General features: G+C 36.6%; 1 protein-coding gene across 1 annotated transcript; it reads right to left on the reverse strand.

Moving 5' to 3' along the window:
• Positions 1–2,182: 2,182 nt before the first annotated feature.
• Positions 2,183–18,642, reverse strand: zmp:0000000936 (interleukin-1 receptor type 1). The gene is made up of 11 exons (XM_056754816.1): positions 18,268–18,642; positions 14,043–14,129; positions 13,604–13,856; positions 10,410–10,587; positions 10,114–10,279; positions 9,875–9,937; positions 7,967–8,111; positions 6,324–6,469; positions 6,082–6,225; positions 4,081–4,245; positions 2,183–3,051 (listed from the first exon to the last, which is right to left on the reverse strand). The coding sequence occupies exons 2-11, from the start codon at positions 14,125–14,127 to the stop codon at positions 2,657–2,659; spliced, it is 1,740 nt and encodes a 579-aa protein (XP_056610794.1). The 5' UTR covers positions 14,128–14,129; positions 18,268–18,642; the 3' UTR covers positions 2,183–2,656.
• Positions 18,643–20,820: the final 2,178 nt, after the last annotated feature.

Genomic DNA, 20,820 nt, shown 5'->3' on the forward strand with positions numbered 1-20,820 from the left:
GGATATGACACCCAAACAAAAGGGCGGGACCAATAATACACAACCCCTCTACCATAGGCTATAAACGTATATACAACCCCATATCGACCGATAGGACAGCTAATAATCAAATTCAACAATCACAACGGACGACTTATTAGCTCGACAAGTTCCAAAAGTCTGCGCCGTGCTGGCTATGCGGTGATTTTGGTTATTTGACTTTATTTATTTACTGTGTTTTGTATCATGCAGCGCAAAGTTCAGTCTAACTAAGGGACTACGTGCATTTCAAGTTTTGGTGTTAATTCATATTTATGTTAGTGACAAATGTTTGAAACGGTGCGTGCGGAACGTGCTGCTTCTGGTTACCGGTATCACAGGACAGAAGACGCGGAGAGACGTGATCCTACGCTGGGTCATAACTAGACATAGTGTTCATATTCCCCGGGGGTTTCGGAACCTGACCAGAAAAAGGTCAAATTTTTTACATCATAAAAAAAATTTGTGGCTGCAGTGCCCGTCTGCTAAGCCACTGCACATACAACGCAATGGTATGATCCCCATTGCATAACACCTCTGCGAAGATTTGACAGTTAGATTGGAAGTCGAATCAGGCTTCTCCTATCGAAGCATCGAATCTTGGACGAATCGGGGTTACCCCTGAGATTTTAAAATATCTATTTCATGGGTGGACATTTTGGGCGTAAGAGTCAGATATTCAGAAGCATCCTTATCTTCAGGGGCGGATTTAGTGATTTGGGGGCCCCAAGCAAATTCATGTATGGGGGCCCCAACGATGCACACAACTTTTCATCCCCAGTCAAAGTGACAGGGGAAAACTAAGCTTAAAAAAACACAGATACTCACTAATTAAAAAATATATAATAATTCATTCCAAAATGAAAAACATGGGGGAAAAAATACATATGTTGGCTTAAAATGAGGCGGAGGTGCTGTACCGTCCCTTTAAGTGTCTTAACAAAACATTTATATTAGAGTTCTAAAACAATTTGATGAAATGACAACTAATAAGTTATATAAACCATTACATTTATTCAATCAAACAGAAAAGTCAAAAATTTTAATATAAGCCTTTCTTACAAGACTTTAGCGCATAAGCACCCAGTCAAAATAAATGAACAAAGCTCACTCACACCCTACGTTCTCTTGTAGTTCACTGAGCTTTGAACGATTTAATGATCCCTTGCACTCTGTGTAAACGAATTGGTTTAAATGAGTCATTTACTGACGAACTCGCTGTGTACAGAATAACTCTGATTCAATGAGCCAACTTCACAGCTAAAAATATTACAATGAAGTACAGCAAGATAATTTAGGAAACCTTTTCAAGAAATTGAACGTAAACCACCAGAAAAGCCGTGAAACACAGATATAATAATGTTAAACGTTGACAGGGATATCCCGACTATTAAGATGATTACTTGGGGCTCTCCGTGTCTGCTGACAAGGCTTGTTGGTGAAATCCGCCCCTTCCTTTTGGAGGCCCCTTGTAGCTCGGGCCCCAGGCGAATGCCTGTCTTTGCCTAATGGGTAAGTCCGGCCCTGCTTATTTGGATTACAAATGTGCAGTTTTTTCTTTTTTCAGTTAAACTTTTACTTAAACAAGAGGTTTTGGTTGAGATGTTCTTTGCAGAATGATCCAATAAAAAACCTTAATTATGTTCTACTTTTGGACTCAAGTAAATGTATATTTATAAAAGTATGGAGTGTATGCCAAAAAGCTGCAGATACCTACAGTCTGTGTCAGCACAAAAACACCTACAGAAAGATACACAGGATGAACGGCACGGATATGAAACCTGCAGAAATGATGTGGGTCAATGTTTGTGGTCTCTGTTCTTTTCTAAATATCTTCTCATGTTGATTTTAAAGGTGAAGAGTGTCATTTACCTCAAGCGGCACAGAACTGCAAAATAATGATCATTCTCAAACACCGATCAGGCTGGACAACAGCGTTTCTCTATGAAATATCTACCTACAACTGATTTTCATACAATGCTGTTCCATGTTTACTTAGCTACGAGCATTTAACAAACAAACACTTATTGTTTGCATTAACATTTTATGTGAAATTAATTTAAACACTTCAAATAATTAGTGAAGCAAAGAACACGAGTCTAGCAACAAAGTGGCAAGCGACTGAGAGAAAAAAGCAACAAAAAGTGGTAAAATCCCCCAAAACTGAAGTGGGCACAGACCTGCAGCATTTTATTTCTGATTCATCCTTAACATTCTATTTTAGGCCACATTGCACAATCACACAACACAAGAGTTGATTGATATTAAAAACTGATTGAGGGATTAAACCATTAAACCAAAAAAGACAGTTTTTGAACAAATGGGTAAAGAAATGCTCCTAAAATTATATCCAGAGGGTAAATATTGCCCATTAATGCAAAACATTGTATCTGACACTGTATTTGACAAATCCTGTGTTGTATAAGTCTTAAGTACGCAGTCCTTCTTTTTATCAGAACTTCAAAGCTTTATTCAAAAGAATAATTGAAATGTTTGCGATTCATTTCAGAGTCGAGCTGATTTGATTCAAAGCGCTCTGAATTTATTTTTCTCCCCGACAGAAGTCTGGAAAGCAGGCCAAGTGTCCCGTCACCGTTGCCATCAACAGTTCACACGAAAGTTTCTGTGACCTCCAGATCTACAAACTAAACCAAACGTTTCTCTTTGTAGCTTTTCCTCGGATGGGCATGTGATAGCGCACCCCCCTCCAGAAGCGTTCAGTGGGATCGAGAGAGGTCACGCGTTCCTCCGATGTCCCGTCGCAGCACATCCACCTCTTCCTTCTTTTCCAGGCCTGCAGCGCTCCCTGTTTCTCCCGGATGAGACGAACGCTCTCGGGAAGCCTCCGCGGATCCTGGATTTCCTCCATCTCTAGTAGCACTATTTTAATGGCATTCTCCACCAGGGCTCGGTATAGACCCGCCTGCTGTTCGGCCCATTCCTGCGCCTCCGGACTGCAGAGAGAAGATGCCGTGTAGAGCAGCAGGAGTCTGCGACAGCCCTTCAGAGCGTCTTCAACGACATCCACCACAGCTGAAGAGAAACGAAAATAATTAAAGCGTTGAATGGTGGGTTCATATGGCAAGCCGAATTACCTTTTAATCATTCTTAGGATAGTAATTTTTTATATAAACAATTACATTTTTACTAGTAAAGTTATGATTCTTGATATCAATTTTCACTAGTTGAAATGCCCAACAATAATTAATAAAAAGATAGTAAATAGTAAAATTAGTAATTAAATTGTTATTATCAAGAATAGACATTATCACTAGTAACCAAACAATTATTGATACCAAAATTATGTTTTTTACTAGTAAGAATTGCATTTCAGATATCTGAAATAAGATTTTTAACATGTAAGAAATGAATTATTTACATCTGAAATTCAATGGCAGCCTTTCCTGATATTAAACTAGTAAGTTGATATTTTTATCAAGAATAATTTTTTTTACTAGTTGAAATTCAATTTTTGATATCAAGAATACACATTTCGGCGAGTGATGACATCTTTGTTGATTACTATTTTTGATATCAGTAATCAGATTTCCACTGGTAAAAATGTGAATTCTTGATATCAAAATAGTAATTGTTACTAGTAATTTTTTTTATGTTGATATCAAAAATGAATATCCTGAGAATGATTAAAGGCTAATTCAGCTTGCCATAGGTTCAAATACAGGCCCCGTTTCAAAACCATAGTAAGCTGCCTATGTAGGGCTGTATTTTGAGGCATTATAGCACAAAAACTTGACAAAGCATCAGATTTGAGAAGTGAGGAACGCAGCAGGAGTTGGTAACATGATGTGGAATGCATTACTATGAACTAACTCAACGTTGATTTCAATTCTGAACTAACTTTCTGTTTTTATTTTAACTTGGACAGCTTGGTTTAAACTGTTCCTCTGATTGAAAGAAAACGATTGTTTAAAAATAATTCCCATTTTGAGCAATTACAGAACAAAACCATAAATGTTTAAAAAACCATTCAAAATGTAAAAGAATAAAGATACATTTTGTATCAAGATACAGTTGTATTTACGGCTTGTGAGAGGAGTTTACCTTCTCCTGGGAGACTGTCCCGGCCGAGAATGAAAAGTTTATAACCATATTGTCCCTCCAAGACCTGAGGTAAAGTCATCATAGCAAACATCTCGGCCATTTCGCTGGAGCCTTCCAGAACTCTTGGATAGGCAATGTACGCATCAAACTGCTTACCGTCACCATCTGGACAAAACAAACAAACCACATTTACATGCTGCGCATCAAAACATATTAAAACACATCCAACATTTGTAATGTAAATCATCAGACTCAAAAAAAATTAACTGCCGCTGCTGTTAGTTTTACTAAACCCATCCTTGTTCACAGTACATAAAGAACGCAAGTAACTGAATTAACGTAAGTTAACAATGTTATTTATACTAAAAATTGAGATCTGTCAGCTTTACTTAACAAGTGTTTGACTGGTCGACTTAACATTGTTGAGTTGAATGCAAAACATTATAATATTGGACCTACTGTCGAGTTTACTTAAAATAGACAAGATAATTCAACACGACTGGTTGAGGGGGATTTTCAGTTCCCAGCATACTTCGCAAAAGACTGCATTTAGGCAGTACATTTTGAAATTTACTGTTGTTTTAAGTTTTTCAGTAAAGAAAAAGACTTGTTTGTGCTCAATGTTCATTTATCTTTGAGGTTTAAAAGAGTTTGTTGTATTTTAAAGTTTTATGTTTTTTTTATGTTAGTATGTTACTCACATACTGATCTGAATCAAAGCAACCTCCTCGTGGGTGATTTTAGGACACAAATATATAATACAACGCTAGTGGCCGCTGTTAATCAAAAAGTGCGCCTTTAAAGGGGTGCTGCAACGATGTGTCATGCATTCTGACTTCTTTACAATGTTAAACATGCCATCTTCTCATGCTTAACATGGTCAATTTGACAAAAAACAAGAAAAGTATGCGGCACACCCACGGGGCAGCATGGAGAGCAGGAGAAGGATGCACTGCATTTGGGTGATAAATGTTATATAATCGGTGGATATAACGCTGGATTTGGAGATTGTTTGATACTGATATATGGAGCCGTTCCAGCGCTAAAAGATGCCGGACATGAATCGCATGGGGTGAGTGAAACTGATGTCTGTGTTTTGTTGACAATGCAGTTTAGTTCAGTCTACCCCTCCCCCCCGCACGCGCATTATGTTTTTGGAAGTAATCTTACAGCTCTATCTATCGTTTATAAATGTGATCAAACTAAATAATCTTCGAAGATATGACGTGTGCAATAATACTTTATAGGTATTCAAGACTAATATGATATTGGCAGAAACTGTGTTAGGGCCGCTTTAAATGGGCTAATGCCATTGCTGAGATGCCTCTCATCTGATTTGATCATTGTGTTTCGATTTACGTGCAACATGTCTGTATATAATTTGTGTACGATAACAAAGTACTATTGAGAAGGATTAATATTGTGTTTAATTAACTTAAAATTACTGGCAAAATCGGAATTGTTTGGATTTACTCAAGAAGGTTTTGTCAACATTACTTACATTTATTCTGTTTGTACAACTAAAGTGTTATTTGTTCAAATTACTTTATATTTTGCGTGGAACCACTTGACGCAGGTTTTAAGTAAGTTTTTGCAATATAGTGCAACATCCTCTTTATAAAGAATGATATTATTACATATGAGGTGGTTGAGGTGGTAGATATGAAGTTCTGGGAATGAAGTTTCTTTTATTGTACCAGCTAGGGCAAGAAATGGAAAACCCCAATGTGGTGAAATGATTTAGAGAAAAAAAATGCCACATTCAACAGACACACACTTGTTGTTTCCTGACAACAAACAACACTAAACATACACACACTACCAACTGGAGCGAGTGTTTTCCGATAGTATCATCTCGATAACAGCACTATTGTATATAAGCCTGAAACGCTCGCAATAATGCTGTAAGCAGCTGAAGAGTTGAAATTATGTCAGCCATTTCTAAGAAACTGTGCTTCTGTAAGAGTAAGTGTACAAGATGTTTCCTGTTTATTTCAACACCTGTGGTTTTGTAGAAGAATGGAAACATGTTCCGGACCCACAAGGTCAGCTCCACCTTAAATAAAGTGCAGAGAAGAACGCCCGTCATGAAGAGAAACGCCACTGAACCCAGGACAAGAACCAGAGGCAGGAGAAGGTTCGGATCTGTTTATGACAAACAACAACAGGGTGTTATTTTTCTTGGAGAAACTTTCAGAAGACCTACAAAGGCCTTTGGAAGAATTAAAATGCTTATAAAATACCTGTGGGCAGGAGTATAAACTGGCCAGTGGGATGACCACGGGCGCTTGACACCATGCAGGTGAAGATTTGATTAAAATCTTCCTCGAACACCTCAGTCAGCCACAGCGTGCGCACCATCCACACGCCATCGTCTGCGCTGCTTTCACTGCCACAGAAACAAACATTTTCACTTACTGAGAATCCAGACATCACAATCCGTGCAGTTCTGAATTACAAATGTTTTATGTCAGCTAGGGAATATCATATAGAAAACTTGTATTTCTAACATTTTTTTTAACTCTTGATGATTTTTGGGCCGGAATTTTACATTGTTCCTCATAAAATGATCTCAATGACTTATCTTAACTATCCTAATTATTTTCAGCACTACAATGTACAGTCATGGGCAACAACCGTGTCAATATTGTGTCGATAATTCTACACATAACGATAATTCTTCAATTCTACATTTGATAATATTAAACATATCTTAATTAAATTGTTTGCATTTTTTTTACATTTCTTGAGTCACAATGTTTACAAACTCTCTTTCTGCCTCCCAACATTTGTATTCGAAGTGGGTCAAATCGAGTGGGATTGAAGACAAATCAGACACACACAAAAATAAAGATAGCATCATAAAAGGAAAATATACCACGACAATACCGCCACCAGACCACGATAACCGGCACGGCTGGGATGGTATACCGTGCAATTTTTAATGCTCAGTTTCTCAATGAATTATGGTCAAATGCCGGCACATTTGAAAGCCAGAAGGCGCTCTCGTGCAGAAACTCCAAATATGGGACAAAGAAGAAGTAAGATTTAAACACCCTCCGTTCCATTTTGAAGGGATCACCCCTACGCCCTTTAAAGGGTTGAATGGTGTAGGGGACCAAAACGACTGTTTCTTGAAGTGCCCTTCTGCGTCATCATTCAGTGTCCGTAAGGAGGTGCCGTCGCGGCACACAAATCATGTGGCCGCGAAGTGTCCATCAGTTGTACCCTTCTAAATCCTTCATCCCGAAGGGCCCTTTGAAGTGGCCATTTATGATCACTTCGGTTTGGAACGACCCTTCAATACGGCGGCCATGATTGTTTTCACTCCGAAGGTCCTTTTGGAGGGCGATATATCCCATTTGGAACGCACGGACACAAAGTTCCAGGAAATGCCAATGGTCTTATTCAATCGCTGTCTTTCAAACCTTATCTGGCATGTTCATTTTCGGCGAGTGTTGCCGTTTCAAATTCACATTCTAAACGACTCATTCTTGTTTTGATTTTAGATTGAGCAGTACTTCCTACTGATCAAAGAGCCGTAGTTCACGGAAGAGCTGTGAATAAAACAAAGAATCGAAAACTTTGCGATTTGAGGTATAATTAACGCGAACCGTGATATATAACGTCACAGGGCTAATAACCGGGTCGTGAAAAATCTGATATCGTGATAGCCCTATATCCAATAAAGCAGTTTATTAAAAACAATATTAAATCTCTGTCCTAACACTTAAAATACTTCAGAAATGATCTATAGATCAATTGGGCAAGACTAACAATAAAAGTGCACTTGCTGATCACCAGATTATTTGTCAGTCTTTGACGGTCCAAACAACCCTCTCAGGTACTCGACAGGTGTTTGGCTGTGACTAAATCCAGTACTCACTCGAGGGGCGTCTGATGTATTCGATCTGAGACGTCCAGAGAGACGAAGTTCTCCTCGGAATCCAAAGTCACTTTCCAGAGCACTTCAACCAAATGAATACCCTTCCCCGGCACGAAAACCCGACACTGTTTCCTGCACGATGAACCTGACAGATATTCACAAACACACACAGCTTGTGTTTATAAGATTTTCACATTGATCATACACATTGTGAAACATTTGACATTGACCACTGCATTTAAAAAGTGACAGTCATATCATTTTTTTGAACACAAGACACGATGTTATCAACAGAGGTATTTCATCAGTTTTTGTTTTACACAAACATGTAACGGTTACTTTGCTTTTAACCTGAAAAGAACCATCGCTTTCTTACCTTTTACAATCTGAAGAACCTTTTTTGTGAAAATCAAAGGTTCTTCAGATGTTAAAGGTTCTTTATGGAACCAAAAGGTTCTTCTGTGGCATCGATGAACTTTTTAAAGAGCCTTTGTTTAAAGAGTGTAATGAGACATGAACGACTACTACTCCAGCTGGACCTCAAAACTGTGAAAATAAATTAATGTTCTTAAAGGAGTAGATCGCTCTCAATGTCATTTTCATGATCATTTACTCACGCTCATGTCATCCAAGATGTTATTATTGAATTCTTATGTTGAAATGAAATGAAGGTTTTTGATGAAAACATTCCAGGATTTTTCTCCATATAGTGACTTCAATGGACTCCAAATGGTTGAAGGTCAAGATCACAGTTTCAGTGCAGCTTTAATGGGCTTTCAACCATACCAGACCATGAATGAAGATCTTATCTAGAGAAACGATCATTAAAAAAAATCATGTATATGCTTTATATACTCAAATGCTCGCCTTGCTGTGTTCTGCGATGCGCGTTCATGACTTCACAAAATACATAATTAAGTTGAAAAGGTCACGCTTGGTCTAGGCGGAAGAACCGAGTCAGTGTTTACAAGTTGAAGGCGCAAGTTTTCAACGTAATTACTGAAATAATGTAAACTTCTTATGTCCCCTTGTCTAACAATATTCTACGGTTGAAGAGTCTAGTCGACGGAACACACAGAGTTTCAGGCCTGGAGACAAAGTTTGACACAGACACAAGTGCTTGTTCAATCAGAGTCCAAAGTTTATTATTTTAGGACTAATACTTATAAGTTTGCATCAGGAGGCGTCATATAAAACCACCAAAACAGTGGAAAATCACCAGACTTTCTGTTTAGTCTTTCCTCCTGAACAATCAGATATGATTACATATTTAATATTACAATAACAGAACAATTGTCCATAGGCATCATTAGGAACCTTGGTATGGAGAACAACAGATGCTTATATCAACATAAGACAGCATAAGACATAATACAACTTTCAACGAGGTTAAACAACAAGAAAGTAAGGAGCAAATATTATTAATAGAAGTGAATAATAAGAATACATATGATGAATATTGGAATAAACACAGATGCAGTATTTGTGGAGGACCGGACGAAATCCAGATTCTCACAATTACGTATTACGTGAAGTCATGAACACGCATTGCAGAACAGAGCAAGGCCAGCATTTGTTCACTTTTTTTTTGAAAATGAGCAATGGTTTCTCTAGATAAGACCTTTATTCATCATCTGGTATGGTTTAAAGTCCTTTCAAGCTGCACTGAAACTGTCATTTTGACCTTCAATCGTTTAGAGTCCATTGAAGTCACTATATGGAGAAAAATCCCTGAATGTTTTCATCAAAAATCTTCATTTCTTTTCCACTAAAGAAACAAATACATAAACATCTTGGATGACATGGGGTTGAGTAAATGATCATCAACATTTATTTTGGAAGTGAACTTCTCCTTTAATTAGCTTAATAAGCAGAAAACAAGACATAAAAATCAAAAGTGAAACTCACCGCTGGACACTTTCATGACGTCATTAACCGGCTCGACCATTCGGGGTTTCATTGAATATTCATCTGTAAATCATAAACACACATATTAAAATGACTTCCTTTTTCATTTCCTGATGATAACATGATTTGAGACAAACATCAAGTGTAAACCGCACGTGTCTGATCTTTATCTTTACAGATCTTGATTTTTCAGTTCAGACTGCAGGAGGTGTTCAGTGTATTGCGGAGTAAAACCTCACCGTCAACTTCACACTCCAGAGTTTCAGACATTTCACCGACAGCGTCATCCAAACTAAACGTCATCTTGCAGGTGTAAAAGCCGGCATCTTCAAAACGTGCTTTTCTGATCAGCAGCATGTCCTTCATGGGCACAAACTTCTCATCTTCTTGAATCTCTTCACAGTTCTGAGAAACAGAAAAGAGATTTGGAGCTGTGCACCGAGCCATGACGGGGAAATTATAGCAGAAGGTCACCAAAAATATCACAATGGGAAGTTATCTGTATATTTCTACTTAAGTTTGTGGTGTCTTTTACCTTGTACCAATGGATGGAAGCATCATCCACACTTTTGAGATAACTCCTCAGAGGACAGGCGAGAATACCGTTCACATGAGCGTTGATTTTCTGAATTGCCTTTTGCTCTCGCATGCAGTTGTCTGCCATCTCATTCACCATCAACACCGTCGCCTGTTTGAAGCACTCCTGTTCAGTTCTGTCGAGACGTGACAAGAGAGAAAAAAGTTTGGATGGACGCCATGAAAAATATCAGACAATCATGCAAATAGATCATATTTGATTTCATTCATTAATTTCTCTGTGATTTCAAGCTTTGGCAAGTCAATATTTGAGATAAACTCAAGGTTATATTTTCACAATGTGCTTTAAATTATTGCTACATAATATGAAGAGTTTGGTTCCAAAATGAGGTTTAAAAATGTTTTTATCGTGCATTCTAATTAACATCAATTAAAATGCAGTTGGTTTTGATTTAAGCCATAATAACTCAAAACATACAACTAAATTACACGATTAAAAACAAAAAAAAAAACATAATTTTTGAAAAATTTAAGTTTGAAACCAAACTCTTCATCTAACCATCATTTAATTTGCTAATGAGTCATGACCCCCTGAGGGTCAGGGGTCATGGACAGAATACAATCAGATCAACACACAGGTCACGGTGGGACTTCTGCTGCCCCCTGCTGACAGTCTGAGCTCTGGTTTATGTGGAGAGGACGTTTTTTAAGAGCCCAATATTGTGATTAAAATGATTTTGAAGTGAGATATAACGTGACTTCTCAGTTTCAATAAATCAAACGAATTTTCATTCTGTTATTTTTCCTATTCCCATGATAGTAAACACATTTTCGATTCATTGTCATTTTTTCCTTACATACTGAAACAGGAAAAAAGCCCAAACCACTAACTTGACAGGACCAGAAATTGTTGGTAAACCCCTTTAACCGTTTCTCTTGATCAAAACCTTTCGGCAACCAACGCTCTTGTAAATGTTGAGGAGGTGTAATTGAGAGGGCAGACTGTTTAAAGGTCACCACCAAACAAACAACCTTGATTCATTAGCTGTCCCTTATCGCACCATCCTGGAAACGTACACAGTTTACCCTTCCTGTTAATCTTTCCATTCATTTATATCACAGGTCAACAGACAGGACAGGTGCAGCAGAACAAAGAATCACAAGAAAACATGTGCACGACGTCACATTTCAACTTGAAATAAAAACCACGGACGTCACGCTCTAAGTAAATATTATGTAATTTATAATTACTATCTTTATGGTTTACGTCTTGATAAGTAAACGGTAATATTACTGTATTTGATTATTAAAAAAAGGGTGCTTAAAGTGTTGTTCACAGCAATGCCATAGAAGAAACATTTTTGGTTCCACAAAGAACCATCCAGTCAAAAAAAATCTCTTTCTTAATGTTTTATATTTTTTATATAAGAACCTTTTTTCGCCACAAAGAACATGCAACAGAAAGCAGGGGTTAAAGCAAAACAAATCCTGAGCCTGAACTTTCTTTTTGCAGAGTTAAGATAGTAAATCACATACGCAGGGTTATTTGTCAGACAAAAAAGAACATTATTTAAACATTATTTCCCTTGAAACTAACTAGTAACATGGCGTTTTTGAGCTTCTCAGACAGACGTTTCTTAAACCGTTGGTGTGTGTATGGATCACAGAATGACTCGAAAGAAGTGGGGCAAAATTATAACCCACAAAACCATAGTTTTATGCAATTATGGCATACAAAAACATAGCTTAACATACCAAACTCAACCAAATTCATCATAATAAAAATCCTACTTTATAATAAGCAAACAAATAAGACTCACATTTTCTGGCCTATTGATGGTGGCATTTTGAGAGCAAAATAAAGATCTATGATGAATTTTGTACTAAACAATGTATAGGTCAAAAGAGGGTTAACCTCAAAAAAGCAAAAGTGATCACCGTTTTTTTTAATAATGATTAGTGGAGGCAAACTTTTTTTCCATTTTCAAACTCCTATTTTGCACAACCAACTGTGAAACCAAAACAAAATAAATTTCTAATAAAGCTACAAAAGTTACAGAGTCAGCAGTGAGTGCTTCTCTTTTCATGTGTTTGAGTCATATCAACCACATAGCATAGCAGGAATGTTTTTACTATTGTCTCAACATCAGTTTTCTTTCTCAACTTTTTACGCTCACTTCAGACAAAAACGACCACGTTTATGACTTAACTGTGAGATATGTGCCATAAGCTGTGAAGAAGTTTGAAAAATATTAAGACACTTAGAAAGCGATCCTCGATAGATCATTGCAGAAGTGGAAGAGGTGGTGTGATAAGATGATTTGTCAATACAACAGAAAGTTAGCGATTTTTATGTCACAGTCTCCAATTTGTGTATGTCATAATTGTCATAATGGGCTTAAAAGCTGCCCTCCGCTTTTGCTTTATAAACTTACTCTCGATTCTGCCGACTGTTCGCTTGCTAATGCATTCTTTAACGTGACGTCTCACTCCGACATCCAAGACCCGCCCCATTGTAATTCTGATTGGCTAGTTATGTTTGTTTGGTTGAAAGTGATGTGTTCCTCTCAAACCATTAGTAGGCAAACTTTCTAACTCGAACATGTAATTTTTTGACAAAGGCAGTATTCCACCAATCACTGCACACTGGTTAAGAGCACACCTCGCTTTTCAGAGCCATTAGCTTTTTAAAAAATCTGCGCGTTTCAGAGAGGCGGAGCAAAGAGGAGATTTAGTCAAAGAGGTTTTTCAAACCATCTCATTTGACCTTTTTATAATCCCATTTCAGATTTTTCCGAACGGAAAAATTCTTCCGATGAAGAATTTTTCCATTCTTCTATGGCATCGACGAACCTTCTATAACACCTTTAATTTTAAGAGCGCTCTCTGCTAAAGCTCTTTTGAGATAAAGTTACTTCACTCAAAAGTGATTTGACACTTCCACTCTACTGAACTCCCCCACCCACAGACAAAAAGCTACGGGTTCTCCCCAACATCTTCTATCGCTTTGATCTACACCTTATTCCAACCATGAGTAATGCCACGGTGGCATTCATAAGAAAATCATGGTTTTCATAAAGCTCCGGCTGACAGTTCCACACACCTTTCCACTGCCAAGATGATGCCCTGCAGAGATTGGTCATGACAAATGAAACATGACCATCAAACAAGAGGAGACTCCTCTGTCCGTACCTGATGACACAAGCGTAGTGCCCTTTGTGCTCCCTGGTGATGTTGATGAACCACAGTGCCTCGTCCCGCAATATGACATCATGATCCAGCCGTGTGACCTCAGAGCCCGTTCTCTTATCGTACCATGTTATGTTGTAAGAGGTGTTTGCAGGATTAAAGAATTGATGGATGTCCAACGTGCAGTGTAAGACCGCGGCTTCCCCTGGAACTGCGAAAACTCGCTCAAACGCCGTATCGAAGTCTCTGCAAGAGTCTGTGTGAGAGAGACGGCCCGTCAGAACACAACCAAGCAACAATAGTTTTCACTTATAAACTATATTAAAAACTAACAGTGGATACTTTGAACTACAAATGGGGTATAATGTATTTAACTTGGTTAATAAAACATCTTAAAGGAGCATTTGTTTTATTGCATGTATATTCACAAATTCACTTGTACCTAAAACCGAAGGTTCTTTTGATATCACAGCACCCCGAGCAGCCCAAAAAAACAAGAGCAGGAAAATGAGGGGCAGCCAACCCATATCTGTAAAGAAAAAACATTCGAAACACAATCAAAATAAATACATTATTACAACTACTGTAATTTCCTTGCCGATTGAAACTTCTAAACAATAATTAAATATGGATTAAAATAGAAGAACGCCCAGTTTAACGACGCTGTTGGTCTTATTTCAATGATCTTTGAACCTCAGATTTACTGGAAGTGAACAGTGTTTTAACCACAAACTCAAAGGTCAATGGTATTCTGATAAATACACACACGTAACTTAAATAAAACCAAATAACTAATATTGAAGTGCTGATCACAGGTCTGATTTGATGTCATAATCTTAAACGCCCAGATCATAGACAAGGACTACAACTTTGGTTAAATAAGGATATATAAGTAATCTCAATAAAACCAACATGACTGGCGTGCATCTTGTGACAAAACAATGACACAGCATTATTTAAAGACATGTCAGGACAAGACAGCTCAAACAGCTTGTTTGTGTGATTAACTAAGTAATGCACAATTTTCCAGATATTCTTGAATAACCTGCAAGATTTCTGCAATCTTTAATCTGTAAATAACTCTTGACATGACACTCTCACTTCCGTTCTCTCATAAAAAACCAAGATGTGAAAAATGCTGACTAGCCAGCACAAAATGCTCTGAAACGGATTTTCGTTCTTGCACAACAGCTTTTGTTCTTAAAAAGAGCAGCACGGGTGCAGAAGGGAACCCAATGTCTTCAATCAGCATGAAAGAAATGGGAAGTGAGGACGGAAAACAGTTTAAAAAAGAAAAAAACAGAACACTCGCCAGTTAAACAGGATGTAAAAGTAAATAACCGAAATGAACTCTAGTACCACCCTGGTCTATGTTCAGTGTTGTTAAGAGTTAAAACCATGAACTAGTCTTAAACGCGTTTCGTCTATTCATGCAAATTAAAAAATCTAACAGCCTGGATAGAAGCACAATGTCGGGTCTAAAAGCTTTCTAAAAAAACTTTAAAATGTCAATTCAACATATTTTAAACAAAATTTCCTAATGTTTTTGGCTCAATGTAAAACATCAGTCACATGATCAGATGACTGCCAATCACAGCACAGCAGCGTCACCTGCTGGTGTTAATGCAAGTCTGTGTAGATAAATTGTCTGCTCAATATCTACAAACACACAATTTAAATCATGTCTTAGTTTATTTTATTAAATCTATTATTTCGGCATTTATAAAATCGGCATGAAATTAAAAATGATCATTGTAATTGTTAACACAGTGGTGAAGTATTTATTATACATTTAAATTAAATGAAATTAAAAAAAGATGTGTACGGATAAATAATATATTTTTTTGTTATTCATTTGCACTTATTGTGTATCCAAAACATTAACCTCCTCTTCTTCTCTAAACGACCTCTCTTCACTTCTGGTGAGGAGGAGGAATGGTGCGAGGGCGGGACTGTAATGACTGACAGATTGCTAACTAACATTCAAACTTTCACCTTTTAACCATCCAATCATTTCTTTCTCATTTCAGAAGTCGTTTCACTCAGGTAGACGTCACGATCAGTGTTGGGTAAGTAATTAATAACTACTAGTAACTAATTACATATTCAATCGTGTAATTAGATTACTGTAATAATGACTCCCTCCAAAAAGTATTTAATGACTTATTACTAGTTACATTCAATATTCTACATCAACCTTGATAAGTTCAGTGATTCAAGGATAGGCTTGAAACGGCTTATTTTATTCATTCAAATAAATAATATAATAACTAAATAAATGATTCTAATTAATTGATCAAAGTATACAAATGTGAGAAAATACATTGACATTTCCACTATTGAATATATTACACATTATTTAGTTCAATTACATCAGAAGTAACTGTAATTAAATTACAGTAAAAAATAATATTGATCCCATACTTTACTTTTTCAAGGAAAAAGTAATTCAAAAACAGTAAATAATGACACAGAAAAAAAGTCGCTACTTCCGTTTCATGCCGACTTGAATCATATTGAACATCTTGTTCCTTTCAAACTCAAACCAGCACAACATGAACAACAATTATGATCTGTTTTTAATTTACACTAGGGAGTGTGAAATTCTTGCTGTCGTTATAGGCGTGCATCATGGTTTTGGCCTGATTCACATAAACCTTACAATCTGGTTTGACATCTCCTGCTCAGAATTGGAAAAACAAAACCAATCAACGATCTATTGAATCATATATCACTAATGGAGCTTCAGTGATTTGGGCACCGGCAGCATTTTTAGGATGTGACAACTTCCATTAAGTTTAAGTTAAAGCATTAAAGGCATGGGAAGATTCATTTTAACGCCACAAAAAAACAATATCCTGACAGGGTGAAGCACAAGTTAACAAGCCATCAGTGTCCATATAATGAGAACACAGAGACGAATCCACTCGAACTGAGTTCCCACAACCACAGAAGACATTTCAAGTACCCAAAGGATTTAAAATATCATAATTGAATGTCTTTGGCATTTTGCCTCAAGCATCTCCTTGGATTCACTCCAAAACATGCATTCACTTTTGAAAGATTCATTTATAGCTGAAAATAGTGCTGCATCTAAACAAACCCGTCCGAAATAACATACAAAGTAAATATTGGAAATGTCAAAGTGTGTGCTGCTGTTATGTGGAATGATCTTTAAATAGTAGAGTAATAGTTCACTGTTTATATTGCATCCAGATTTATTTTTAAACATTGAGAGGAATGCACTTCTTTACTCTGTTTTTATCAGTAGGAGTCAAGATTGCAGAAGATTGTGTTGATAAACATACTGGCCACTTTTTAGTACCTTTTCAGAAGTTCAGCATCCAAAACAAACTCAAGTGACACTAACCCACCCATCTCCAGTACTTATAATACAACTTTATATAGAAGACATACACATGTTTTTACAGATAAGATAATTAAAGATTACATCGTCTTTATAGCAGACTAATTCTTAAAATCGATGATAACATATGACGATTCAAGCCGGTTGAGATGTTGTTTGATTCGCAGTATATGTTTTGAACAGCAGGGGCCGCTGTGTTTACCGCAAACTTGGAAAACGTGGATATGCTGATATTTTATTAAATGTAAAAAGAATCCAATAAAAGCACAGACAAAGTCTTAGTTTGATTATGTTGAAGAGATTTTTGTATTGTTCATTTTTTATATGATTTAGAACACGATTTGGAATTAGTTTTGTCACTTGACATAAAATATATTTTACTTTTCTTTCACAAAGAAACATGCATCATTAAATAAATAATATAAGGACATTCGTTAAATCCTAATTTGTCTCAATTTATTTTTTAAAAATAAATCGTAAACGAATCGCAACGTGAATCGTTAGATCCCTACAAACTCCCAAAAGAAACATTTTTATTGACCACTTATGGTTCATTATCAGTCAAAAGCTTAAACATGCATGTCTCTCGTGGCCTTTATAACACATTTAAATGTATATCTAGGGTGAATTCACTCTTTATCTATATCTAGTATGCTTCTATGTTTAAATTTGGTTTTGCACGGAAAAACATTAAAGTTCAGATTGCTTAACTGTAAAATTGATAAAATAGAACAATTAATTCATTTCTTCTATGCAAATAGATTAATTCTGCCATAAATTAAAGTTAAAATGTCCAGCATCCACAACTAAAATTCATATAACGTAATATCATTGAAAGCATCTCAGAATGCACCACGACATCGATTTTCAGTTATTTAGTCACTGCAAAAACTACATTTCCCACTGATCATAGTCACTTCACATTTTCCAATTCCCATATGTGCCATTTTATATTTTTGACTTGCTTAATTTTATTCAGAAATGTGGAAAATAGTAGTAAAAATAGTCATATGACAATGCGCGTTCTTGACTGGAAATCTATAAATCACAGCTTTGATTCTCATTCTCGTATCTAAAAAACAAACATGACGTTATTACAGAAACATCTTCAGATTGAAGTTTAAATCAAGTAAAACTACGCATCCAGTCAGTGAAAGAATGACGTTCAGAAGAAGAAACGTGCGGAACATTTGCAGAAACGACACACAGGTAAGTAAACGCGTGTTTAAAACACATAAAACACGACACGGCGCGTTCTGTCATTCACCTCTTTCGCTTTAAAACAAACCGGGAAGCTTACCTACAGTTAGCGGCGTTCCCAGGTCATAATTTAATTCAGTAAAACAAACAAACTTTGTTTGAGTCACATATGATTAACACACAGCTCGTGTCAGACAGACTATGGCGGACTCGGATGTTTCCTCAGAACCGCACGACTGTCGTGACACTTCTCCATAGTCTCTGGGATGTTTGAGAAAGCTCCTTTTGCAATATCCTTTCCAACGGATTGCGCAACAAAATCAACGAGGCAGAGAAAGAACGTGGATCTGATCCGAATCTCGCTGTTTAATACTTAAAGCCCCATACGAACTCATCATTTTCATTCCGTGACATATTTTAAATATTAGAAAAAGTCGTTTTTGCGTGTTCCTATATGATCCCAATGTTACCACTTTAACCACGTGTGCCCTGCCTATGTTGTGAGTTGAAAGCATTTCTACAACAGTCCTGCAGGGGGCGACAGAATACATTCAAAAACTGCAGTAAGCGCTTCTGTACACAAAGATGACTCAATATAGAACAATACATTTATAACTCACAATTTCTACCCAAAATATCTAATCAATAATGTAAAACGTTAATTTATATAAATAAATATGATATATTATATATATATATATATATATATTACTTATATATACTTATATGATATCATATCAATATAATCATATATATTAAGCTACACACAACTACACACACATCAGAGAAACATTCTCCCCAGTTTACAAACTTACACAAAGACTTTGACCAGTTTCAACAAAAGGACAAGATCTCATACATACTGGGAGAAAAGTCAAGAAGCTCAAACCTGCTGCAAGATATGTCAAGTCCTGCCACGACCAAAGAACAACCAGCACAACACAACACAACACTGACAGGACAACACACACACACTGACACTATCACCCTCATCGAGAACTTTAATTAAAACTCTTTTTCTGTTTATATTGAGATGTGTATATATATATTTTTACTTATAGACTTTTAATTTGATTCTATCTTATTTTTTATCCTAATCTGTATTTCTGCATGTTTATATTTAATCTTGTGCTTTGGCAATGTAAATTTTCTTTTATCATGCCAATAAAGCTCCTTTGAATCTTGAATCTTAAGCTATTTCGGTTCTAGTTGTTTTAGATTATTTAAATGCTTGTTGTGTCTTAATAATTTAGAGTCGTCTTGATGTCAACTTGGTATTTTGTAGAGGCCCTTTGATTGAGAAACACTAGTTTACATCATTACAATGAGAAATGGTGCTGTGATATTTGTGTTTGTATCAGGTGCCATTGCCATTTGTTTTTATCTCTTTCCTGCATTGTTATTTATATCCCACATTTTTCTGAGACTTTCTACCTGTTTGTTTATTATCCTAAATTGTGTTTTCTGCCATGCATGCTGCTTTAAAACAATGCAAACTGTGCTATAGAAGTTAAAAATGATTTTAAGAGTAAATACACCAGCTTAAATGATTCGTTTTCTCAGTGTTTGTCCATCATAAGCATCAGCTGCAGGAACCAATGGGATGAGGAAGTTTCACGCTGTCATACAGTATTATATGGGGTAAGTTGTCACAATGGGGACCTGCTGGTAAACTGTCAAATATGAAATCCAAAAGTCTACTTGAAAACGCAGCAAAAATGTAAGAAAATAAAGCAAAATTCTAAACCATTCTGGGTTACTTTGACATAGAAATTATTGAAAACAAATGTGACAACTTGCCCCGACCTCAGTGTACAGTATGAGAAAAAACGAAGAAAATCTCAAATCAAAATCACTTTGTATAAACATCTGTGTTCAATATATAGTTAACTCTTATCTGTGTGTGTGGTTTGATATTGGAATATTATATTTGAGGATAAAGGAGAATGTGAAGGTTACAGAACTAGGCCACTGTTGGAATGATTGTCCTCCAGTTGGTGGAGCTCAGAGTTCCTCTGGATAGAAACAGTCTAAAGAGGAGGCAGAGAGCGTTTCATAGTCTGTTCCACTCGAGTATCCCAGTTCAGCTTCAGGGAACTGCGTCCTCTCTCATGCTTCCTTACTCTGTCTGTTCCACATCACACTCCTGCCCTGTTAGGAAAAATACAGTCACTCTGTTATCTCATTTTAATAACAGTCATGTTTATATTCCACAGAGGAAATGACAGAGTACTGAACGGTGAATAAATAATGACAAAGTCTAATTAATTCCTTTTTCTAATACATTAATCTTAGAGCATATCTTCAATGCAATTTTTCTTCAAAACCATTATTATTCTTCTCGAGATTCTTTTGACCACAAGAGGGCGCAGTTAGACCTGTCCTGATAAATACACTGTCTGGCATAATGATAGATATCAGACTAACAAAGGTCATTTTCAGGTTATAATTTAAGTAACTCTTGATAAACGTAGTCAGCTTAGCTTTGTTTAACATTTTATGAGCACTCACTTAAACTCTATAAAGGATTTTTTTGTAAACAGACGGAGGCCTGAGAAGTCAGAGAGGTGGACAGAAAAATGGTAAATATTCACACACGGCTATAATGTTTCAATCACTCGTGACTTCACCAGACAAAAGCCTTCATCATGTC

The sequence above is a fragment of the Triplophysa dalaica genome, chromosome 8, assembly GCF_015846415.1.
Source record: "Triplophysa dalaica isolate WHDGS20190420 chromosome 8, ASM1584641v1, whole genome shotgun sequence".
NCBI lineage: Eukaryota > Metazoa > Chordata > Actinopteri > Cypriniformes > Nemacheilidae > Triplophysa > Triplophysa dalaica.

Excerpts from the sequence above, each read along its gene's own strand:
- zmp:0000000936 (XM_056754816.1), bottom strand. The coding sequence starts at position 14,127 with ATGGGTTGGCTGCCCCTCATTTTCCTGCTCTTGTTTTTTTGGGCTGCT. Across the intron at positions 13,857-14,042 it reads AAAAGAACCTTCGGTTTTAG|ACTCTTGCAGAGACTTCGAT; the intron begins GTACAAGTGAAT and ends TCTCTCACACAG. Across the intron at positions 6,226-6,323 it reads GTTTATACTCCTGCCCACAG|ATCCGAACCTTCTCCTGCCT; the intron begins GTATTTTATAAG and ends TGTCATAAACAG.